This window comes from Galendromus occidentalis, unplaced genomic scaffold, assembly GCF_000255335.2.
Source record: "Galendromus occidentalis unplaced genomic scaffold, Mocc_1.1 scf7180000075860, whole genome shotgun sequence".
NCBI lineage: Eukaryota > Metazoa > Arthropoda > Arachnida > Mesostigmata > Phytoseiidae > Galendromus > Galendromus occidentalis.
In genome coordinates, this window is record NW_003803850.1 from 269441 (window position 1) to 279237 (window position 9797).

At 50.3% G+C, this 9797-nt stretch overlaps 2 protein-coding genes across 2 annotated transcripts; both read right to left on the reverse strand.

Moving 5' to 3' along the window:
* Positions 1-539: 539 nt before the first annotated feature.
* Positions 540-3976, reverse strand: LOC100900045 (protein FAM76A). Its single transcript, XM_003738251.2, has 7 exons — positions 3881-3976; positions 2813-2871; positions 2141-2251; positions 1805-1984; positions 1553-1682; positions 1120-1392; positions 540-1000 (listed from the first exon to the last, which is right to left on the reverse strand). Exons 1-7 carry the CDS (start codon positions 3974-3976, stop codon positions 896-898), a joined length of 954 nt encoding a protein of 317 aa, XP_003738299.1. The 3' UTR covers positions 540-895.
* A 1273-nt stretch (positions 3977-5249) lies between these two features.
* ABCB7 (ATP binding cassette subfamily B member 7) lies at positions 5250-9566 on the reverse strand. The gene is made up of 10 exons (XM_003738263.2): positions 9487-9566; positions 8313-8489; positions 8029-8191; positions 7615-7883; positions 7314-7490; positions 6968-7142; positions 6514-6835; positions 6284-6413; positions 5904-6179; positions 5250-5781 (listed from the first exon to the last, which is right to left on the reverse strand). Exons 2-10 carry the CDS (start codon positions 8364-8366, stop codon positions 5575-5577), a joined length of 1773 nt encoding a protein of 590 aa, XP_003738311.2. The 5' UTR covers positions 8367-8489; positions 9487-9566; the 3' UTR covers positions 5250-5574.
* Positions 9567-9797: the final 231 nt, after the last annotated feature.

The following is a 9797-nucleotide window of genomic DNA, read 5'->3' on the forward strand; positions in this document are numbered from 1 at the left end:
AGATTTTCCTGGAGCGGTCCTCCCTCGTTTCCAGGCCGCACCCGCACAGGGAAGCAACCTCAGTGTACTCTCGTGGCATCTATCAGCTGTTCGCAGAAGTATTGTCTCGCTCAATTTTCCCGCCCGCGTCAGAGAACGCGGAGGACCGAGGAATGGGTGAAGTCACGAAGGATGACGTCACATGTTCAGTTTCAGAGAGACTTTATTCACAGACACAACGATTTTTTTCTAAGTAAGGAAAGAGCCCATGTACATCTTTACCTCGTTCCACGATAATCTTACAACACGCTCGCGCTGATCGAAGGACACTCATTGAAACATAGTTTCTACACAATATCTATGGAAGCTGGAGCGCAATTAAGTTCTTACCTCTGATAAGATTGGGGATACGAGCGGAAGAGTATCTACAAGTCATCGAGCTGCAGCTGAATGGGTTCGGTCAATGTTCTGATCGATGTATTTTACAATGGGAGGGGGAATTCCTTTTTGGGCATCGAAGAAGATGAATGATTGCATCGACGTGCTCATTGTAATGGCCTAGAGTGGGACTCCAGGTACCGACCAGTACGGGTCAGTTGAAAAACACTCTTTGAGAGTCGTCGTCATGTGACACATCGATAGCTTGATTGTTTGAGCGATAGAGTCTGTGGGTGTCGATGACTTTAGAAACGGACATGATACGGGAACCTCTCGAGTCATATATTCTCCGAGTCCCGTCTGTGGACGAGGACTCCAGATGATAAGGTAGGCTTGAATCAGAGAAGATCAGCTGTGCGAGAAATGTAAGAAGATCAGCTAAAAAACGGCACATTGGAGGAATCTGACGATAGTTGCGCTTCTCACGAGTTGTTCGGTAGAAATTCCCAGCCCTATAACCTCTTCAGATTAAAGAAAATCACAGCGTGCCGTTCAAAAGAGTCGCTGTGATGTCCATCCTCATGCGCTTTGCTTTCGAATCTTTCTTGGCCACAACCTGTTTCTGCAAAGCGCGACATTTCTCCTGCGGGAAAAGTAGAATTTGAGACCAGATCCCATACCATGGTAAATTCGAGAATATCGCTCTTTCTCGCCCCATATGCGGACTTTCGGGATGCGAGATGGGAATAGAGAATAACGCACCTGCATCTCGGCCATCTGCTCTCCATGCCGCTTCACGGCGTCCTGAAACTTGGATCTCGCGTCCCGGTCGACTTTACCCATGTCGGCCTTCAGTTCGCAGATGATTCGGTCCTTCGCTATTAGAAGTTTTTCTTTTTCGGCGAGAGATTTTTGAAGTGTGAGTACCTGGTCATTGAGCTTCGTCAGAGCCACCACATGATCCGAGGAAGTAGGATCCGGGAAGACGATCGGCTTCGATGTTTTGACCTCTTTGACTTCATCGTCGACGTGAACCTGAGCGAGCGAGATGGACGTCAGTCGGACACAATATTTTCTAGACTCCTACGGCTGGGGACCTATTCTCGGAAGATCGACACGCGTGCCTGGTTCGCGGGATGCCCGACTACTTCGCATGCGATAACGAGCAGGTATTCAGAAATGACCTTGCGCTCACCTTAGTCACATCTGGTCGGAGTTTCCGATCTCGGTGGAAATCGGGTTTCTTCTCCTTGCGTTTGTTCTCCGGAAGGAGGTTCGCAGTCGGTGGTGCGGTCGGACTACTGCGCGATGAACTGGCTCTCAACCTGAAGGTACGACAAAAATTATTGGATCCCCTCAGAGGAGCGACAGAAAACATAAGAACCGCCGAGAACTTCAGTTTCCCGAGAAAGTCGATTGTTTCCCGAACCGGGGAAGTTATCCTTACCGGGACGGATCCGAGATACGCGCTTTCGCTAGAGTCCTCTTCAAGGAAACAGTGCACAGCCAGCAGAGCATTTTTCCCTCTCGTTTCTGTGTCTCCGAATCTTTGCGGTCGAAGGCGCTCTTCTGTTTACATTGCTCGCATGTGATCGGTGCTCCATATTTCTTCTCTGAGTTAGTGCATCTGAGGAAGAAGCAGAATCGTATATCAGTGAAAAAATATCGAGATCGGAGAAAGAATCGCAAAGCCGAGCGACCGGACCGCGAAGCTCAGAGCCTCGGTCAGCCATACAACACCGATGTAAGTTGTACTCCGGATCGCTTTGCGAGAGGAACTCACCGCTGGCATTTGGTTCCGATGAAAGCTGCAACCAGGTTGCAGTAATCGCATGATCTCGGTTTTCCAAATTGACGGACGTTATTCTCGCACTTTTTACAGATGGATGTTTTCCTGTGATGAAGCAACAAGTAAAGTTGGCCATTGAGCGAGTGCATTCAAATATTCACGCGATCATTCATCGGCGTGAAAACGATCCTCTGACCCGCATTGAGTCCTGATTACGGATCCTCAAAAATCCCGAGCATCCATCTCGCGAAACAAAGCCGATCAGGGATCTCGTTGCGGATAGATCGATTTTCAAAAGCTGATTGTCGTCATTCTCGGAGCACATCAAACCCCGAATTCCGTTCTCATTTGTCACCACACTCTCAGACTAATACAAGCGGTCGTGAGAATCGCAGGAGCATCCATGAATAAACAGAACTTTGAGTCCAGCAGCTCCTCCCGCCGCCCTCTTCTCCGTCGAATTAGGGCTTCGGATTACTCCTCGGATTTCGAGAAGATATGCTCAATAATTCGGTATTCGGCAGCTTTCGAACGCTTATTTTGCTCGAGTGGCTCTCGGACCACCAGACTCGAAGTTTTCGGGGAGAATCGATCCGCTTCGGGCCAGAGAGGGTGAAAACACAAATTCAAATTCAGTCTCAGTGCTTGACTCATGAGGAAACTCACCCTTCTGGATGGAAGTCAGCGCGACAGTATGTACACTTGACACTGGCTTGGCGGCAAGTCTGCAAAGAGAGATAATTTGGCATATGGACATGGATATTGCGGATCGCCATATCAGGCATAAGTGAGTATACTTTCCCTGGCATCAACAGCCTGGCCCCAAGGAAACAGCTGGAAACCTCGCCCCCTCCTCCGTCGAGAACATATTTGAATGCATTTACAGTTCCTTGTCATTGGCCAGATGAGACAAACAGCAACCTAAACTGATTCAGACAAGCAGGACGGATCACTTCTTCATCACCTGTACGGTTACCAAATGCGGGAGGGAGGAAATCGAACCTAGACGGCGCTCATACCGAACCCGAGTCGAAGAATGTCGTCAGTCATTCTCGAGACGATTAGAGCAGTGGTACCACGACTGGACCACCTCTTGCACTAGACCGTGTTCAAGATCAAGGTCTGACTCGGAAGTGCGCAGGCAGGTCGCGAGAGCCGCAACACTGAAACAGTACTCCCAATCGTCTCGCAAGAAAAGATAACACCAAATACACCCCATTATACGGGAAGGAACTCCCCACCGGAGTCGATGAGGATTCCACAAAAAGCGACCTCGGCCCCGAGAAACCTCCATCGATCTCCGAGCCTCCGATGGGCTCCCTTCCACCTCCAAGCCGGAACTTGAAAGCCACTCGGTACCTCTCTTCCGCCGGGATTTCAAGCCTGATACACGATGATACTCGATAACCCGATATTCCTGCCCTGGTCTCGCGTCGCAACCGGTTGCTTGACCGCAGTTTCAACCACCGACCGTAAGCAGTATCTAGACCCGATCGGCCGCTTTGAGGATCTCACCGCGTCACAGAATCGTCTCACGGACTTACGACAACGGATTGGAGCGACCGAGTCGTTTGACATCGATATTTTTCCACGAACCACCCCCAAGTTTCAAGCAAGTCTCCGAAGGTGCAGAAGGCGAGTTTCGTCAACAGGAGTTCGAAACCTCGGTCGAGTCCATGAGTGGGAGGTCGCTAGACTACGCAGTGTCAGTGAGCCCTCAAGCTCGGTACCCACCTTGCACAGCTGTTGTCCTTGCGACAGGTCTTCAAACGGATGCCGGGAATTGCACTTGGAGCAGGCAAACAGTGCCGCCGCCGACGACGACGACATCTTGACTTATCGGAAATCTGAGCACACGGGATAATGAATTCGGTGAGGCGCACAACGTTTTTCCGCACGGGTCACAATTTTATCCGGAGTTGGTTTGTTCTCCGATGAACTTCAAGATCTGTCAGGGAAATCTTCGATTCACAAGGATCGCACTGTCAACCGGGTTACTGGCTCAGCTCGTCTGTTGTGTTTTCGCACTCCGTCCGCACAACTGACTTTGTTTAGTAGTCTGGTATTCGGGTACTGTTGTCGATGATCAGACGAAGCCGACGCGGGGCGAGGGGAACACAGCACTTACCAATCAGCGGCTCGAGACGAGTGGTTGGTTTCCGCGCCAAAGTTTGAAAAACCCCATGAGGGTGCTGCTCGATGATCCCGACACAATATGCCATCAAAGGAGTCGAAGGAGCTTCGCGCGGGGATTGGTCTTTGTGATAATCCGCGGGTACGGTGTCCCCGATCACTTCGCGAATCCCCGGGGCGTTCCCAATCGAAAAAGCATGAGACATGACCGTTCCGAGGGCCCGGTCGGACCGAAAAATTCTTCTCTTGGGAATAAAACCAGGGTGAAAGTTCCTCTCATGGAACACGTACCAGTTGTGGAGCTAGGGATATGATATAGTGCTCCCCAACTGGTCACGGTGTTGTCCCATAGGCTTCTATGAGTTGTTCCAAAACTGGCCATCCCCCCCCCCCCCGAATGAGCAGGAAATCAATGGGAATCTCCCCAGGCGTTCCAGAAACGGAAAACGTCACTCGTGTCGCTCGTGTCAGAGTCCTCCGATCTGACATCAATGATGCCATGAGAAGAAGCCTTGTGTGAGTCTCCTCTTGTTGGTATGTCCAGCGGGCTGGTCGAACACATGGCCTTAACTTGCAGACAGCAGAGCGGGAATGTTGAGAAGCCGCAGAGGTGTTGTCCCCGGAATCTGGGAACGAACTTGAACCCCGCTCGGAAGAGAGTCTCGCGTAGGGGGCTTATCGAATCTCTCATGCTTCAGAATCGGAATCTTCGAGGGGAGAGTCCGATTCCGAACTGACTGGAGTTCCGGAGAGACCTCGATTCCGAGAGACTTCTAAAAAATTCGCCTGTGGCGGGAATGGGCACGCGCAATGCTCGATCGTTTCTGATTATTTCCTTTTTCGCCTTATGTTTCGGTGAGGAAGCTATGTCTCGAGAACCGGATTCTTCTCGACCTGCCTCAGCTCGGAGATACGCATGGAAGCCTGTAGCTAAGCCGAAATGCAACACAGACAGGTATAATTGAAAATCAACAATTTTACTTCAACGTAAGATACAAAACACATTTCACAGTTATGCCTCATCTCACAGGACGAACTACTCTTTCTCGCGGACGATTCCGGCCCTCGATCATGGCAGTCAGCCTGGCAGCCTCCGTTCGGAACTTGGGAGCCGAGCTCTATGAACAGATGCTCAAGGGCCTTGGCACGGGGGCGGGGAATGGACTGAGTTGGACCCTTACCCTCTCGACAGCGAAACCGGCAGACTTTCAATCGGAAAATCGACGAACTAAGATTCCTTAGCATAGTCCTTCTTCGCATTCCGGAAATGCGTCCAAACAATACGGAAACAATGATCAGAACATCGTGAGGTGCTGCTGATTCCAGAGATACGCGTAGAAAGACGAAGGTTTTCTCAAGAGACTTTGATGAGTTCCAGACTCGATAAGGGTTCCATCCTTTAGAACAAAAATTTCATCCGCATCCGCAATCGTCGAGAGTCTATGGGCTATGCACAGCGTAGTCTTCCCCGTAGCCGCTCTCCTCAGGGCTTTCATGATTTTCTGTGGATCAAGGAACGATTAATACCCCTTTAGTCGTATAAGGAATGATACCAATCGTATAATACGCAGAATGATCCTCAATGAGTCAATTGCCGATTCTGAGTATCCAGATGGTCGCTCACCTGTTCAGTTATTGAGTCGAGGGAGCTCGTGGCTTCATCGAATACCAAAATTGGGGAATTCTTGAGTATCGCCCGCGCGATGGCTACGCGCTGCTTTTCGCCGCCGGAAAGTTTCAGTCCCCGTTCGCCGACTTGCGTTTCATAACCTTTCGGCCAACCGGTGATGGCATCGTGAATTTCAGCCATCCTAGCGGATTCCTCTACCTCTGCATCGCTCCTCTGTAGATCTCCGTATTGTAGGTTGAAACGGATCGTGTTGTGGAAGAGCACGGCGTCCTGGATTCGGGAGTGATTATTTGATTGTGTAGGAGCCTCGGGAACGGGAAGGCATCCCGCAGATGGAATCTCTACTTTCCATGAAGACAGGAGCAAAATGATACCTGAGGTACAACCGCAATTCCACGACGAAGACTGTCGAGGTTGACGTCTTTGATATCTTGTCCATTAATGAGGATGCGACCGTCGATGGGATCGAAGAATCGATACAGGAGACGCACGGTGGTTGACTTCCTGTAGTAGATAAGAATATTTCAGGTGAACCGCACCGTGAGACATCATTCCTCATAGAAGCCTAGAACCAGAATCCGGAAACGAGCGGGGGATTCCTCACCCGCTCCCGCTGCCGCCAACCAGCGCCACTTTCTTCCCGGTGGGGATCTTGAAGGAAACGTTCCGCAGAATCGGCTGATCTGCGATGTAACCGAAGGTGACATTCTCGAATTCGATGTTGGCTCGTTCTTTGGAGATACTTAGATGGGGTGCGTCCTTGGAACTTTCGATCATCGATTTCATCTCTGTGAGCGCAAACATGGTTTGCATGTCGATGATCGCTTGCCGCACTTCCCGGTACACCGAACCGAGGAAATTCAGCGGTAACGACAATTGGAAGAGGAGTCCATTGACCATGACGAGATCTCCGACAGTCATCGTGCCTGGAGTCAAAACGGAGAAACTTACGTCTTTGATGAGGAGCGCGACATCGCGAAAGGACCGTAAGGCCGTACCCACGCAATGCTCATTTGTCTACCACAATGCTGCGGGATAGAATTAAGCCAGCTGCTCACCGGCTAGGATGGACTCCGAGGCGAGATACATGATAACTGCCAATGAAGTGCTGAAAATCGCGTTCTGTCCGAAGTTGAGCGCCGCGAGCGAAGTCGTCGTCTTCAGAGATGCCTTCTCGTAATCTTTCAGGATTTCGTCGTACATCTTGATTTCGTATTTCTCGTTGTTGAAATACTGGCGAAAGAAATCGAGGCTCCAGATAATTCAGCTTTGTTTGAGTTCCGATTTCTATCCGCGAAGGAATCTCTGTCTGACACGCGCTTCCTGACGTGATCCGGAGAAGCGTACCGGCTGGGACTTAGTGCGCTTGCTCGAGTAATCTCTCATCGGAGAAACTCGACTCACCTTCACAGTTTCATAATTGATCAAAGAATCGACGGCACGAGATCCGGCTTTGTTATCGGCTTTGTTCATGTCAATCCTGAACTGCGTTCTCCACTGTGTCACGAGCAGGGTGAAGGCGGCGTAAGATCCAATGCACCCCAAAGTTACGGCGGCGAATTGACCTCCACACTTGTACCACTGCAAGAAAGGAGATCGATAACTTCTACGATAGGGGACTGAAATATCATAGTTTTCGATTGGAACTCCAGGGGTAAGAAAAACAATGACTTGTTGTCCATTCAGCTCTTTCCTCTCCACACACCAGGATAGTGCTGACGAGCGTGACTTCCAGCAAGGTTGGCGCCACGTTGAAGACCAAGGCGGACAGAACAAAGTTAATGCCCCGGGTTCCGCGATCCATGGCTTTGGACAGTGCTCCAGTCTGACGGCCAACATGGAAACCGAGATCCAAATCATGTAGATGGCTGAAGAGTTTCCTCCCCATTGAACGGATCGAATGTTGAGCGGCTGAGGCGAACACCGCGCTGCGGAGCTCATTCAAGCCGGCAGCTCCAGCCCGCGCCAAACCATCTGAAAGAAAATAGTCAGAGATCGAAATTCAGGAACCGAGATCCGCCGGTCTTGATAGGCCATAACCGGGCGTATTTCGGAGAGAATCTTGCAGGGGGATGTGGTACGTATCGGTCGACTTTTCTCTCATCATCATGGAACTCACATCCGACAACCAATGCGAAGGCGGTCGATGCGACGGCACTGGGCACGCTGTCGAAGTTCAGCTTGTTTCCAGTGTTTTCATTGAGGAAATCGATCAGGTGTTTGAACATGAAGGGCACAGAGATGTTCACTAGTTTAGCGGCTACCAAGAGTCCGAGCGCCAGCTGCAGGATGAAGAGGATTATAGACTGTCGTCATCTGAGGGGATGATTCGTCGACTCGGGAACACGGAGACTGTCCTGGAACTTCATTTCAACGCTCCGTCGAGAAATGACGACCACTCACCGCCACGGTTCTCTTGATATTAGGTTTGTCTTTCGGCCAAATATAGCGAGCCATCTCGGTGATGATTTTCCATCCCGAGATTTTCTGTTCTACACCGAGCTTGGGAGGAATGTAGGAACTGTTGCCAGCGTGGAAATGCTTCGTTACGCGGCCGAGTTGGACGGTTCGAGCCAGTATCTGCAAAAAACAGGGAATCGTTCCTCAGGTCAGACCTGATCGTATCTCTTGCCGGGTTCTTCCGAGAGAGAATCATGCACACGATACGAGCAGGTTAACAAAGGGTCATGTCAGAGTGGGGAGGGGGGATATCGCTTCGCACTCGAGCCCTTCGGAGCTTTGGAGACGGGAGCCAAATTGCGAGTGATTAGGAGAATTCCGTTCGGTACTCGCGCAATCGGTGACACTGCATGAGTATTCCTGATACTAAGATAACTCTGAGCAAGAATAGGAATACGGATCCATGGAACTTTCAGGGTATTCAACGCGTTCGAAACTCTCTAAAGGGGCTTCAAAACCTCTAGTGGTGTATCAATCCGCACAACCATCAAACACTCTCACTCGAAGTGCGATAAGAGGAAGCTTTGGAACTTTCTACGGTACCTTCGATGAACCCTTGCGGATCAGGCATGGCTGCGCGAGAAAAACAACATCAGTGACCGATGTGCAGACACAGAATATGATCAATTCGGAACCTGGCTCGGATCCTTTCTGATATATGATGGACTGACATAAAAGTTACTTGTGAATGATAAACCCCTATATCCAGGGCTTTGTAATCGATTTTCGGCTCCGAAAATGTGATAGGGACTCGATAGTGTCTAGCTCTGAGTCTGGCTAATCTCTTCCCCAAGGCCTTGAATGATGAAAGGTGTTATCCATCGTATGGATAATTTCTGTCCGCAAAGCCAATAAACTTTCCCCCAGGATGCTCCTTTGAGATGGAAAAGAGAGTTGGAAGCAAATTCAGCTATGCAGAAGACTTGTATGATGTAAGTCAAGATCAGAATTTTCCGTGTGCGATTTATCAGCAGAGATGTGCCTCAAGGAGATTCCATTCCTCCAATGAGCGAATATCATAAGTGTAAAAATCTAGGCAGAGCGCTGAGACACCCGTTCTGAGCCAAGATAAGACACTCTAGGACGGCGTTCGAATTGACCCCGACTGTGCTCGAACCTTTGAACGAAATGCAGCGTTCCCGACACCGACTCGAACTGGCTGTACGCAGCATGTAAGCTTCCTTGAGATCACACTGCCCACATGGGGGCCCCTGTAGGGCCCCAAAGAAAGCCCCCGGAGGCTCCCGAGGACCCGCAGAGCTCCCATGCAGGCCGACATCTTTGTTTGTGAGTTTGGCAGACGCGCCAAAATTCAAACAGCTGATCGGGTCTCGTCAGGTCACTGCTTTAACGGAGAGCGGCCCCTGCGCAGAGTGGGTCATAGAAGAAAGCGACCTTGCATCTTCAAGGACCTTCTCCCGCTCGTGA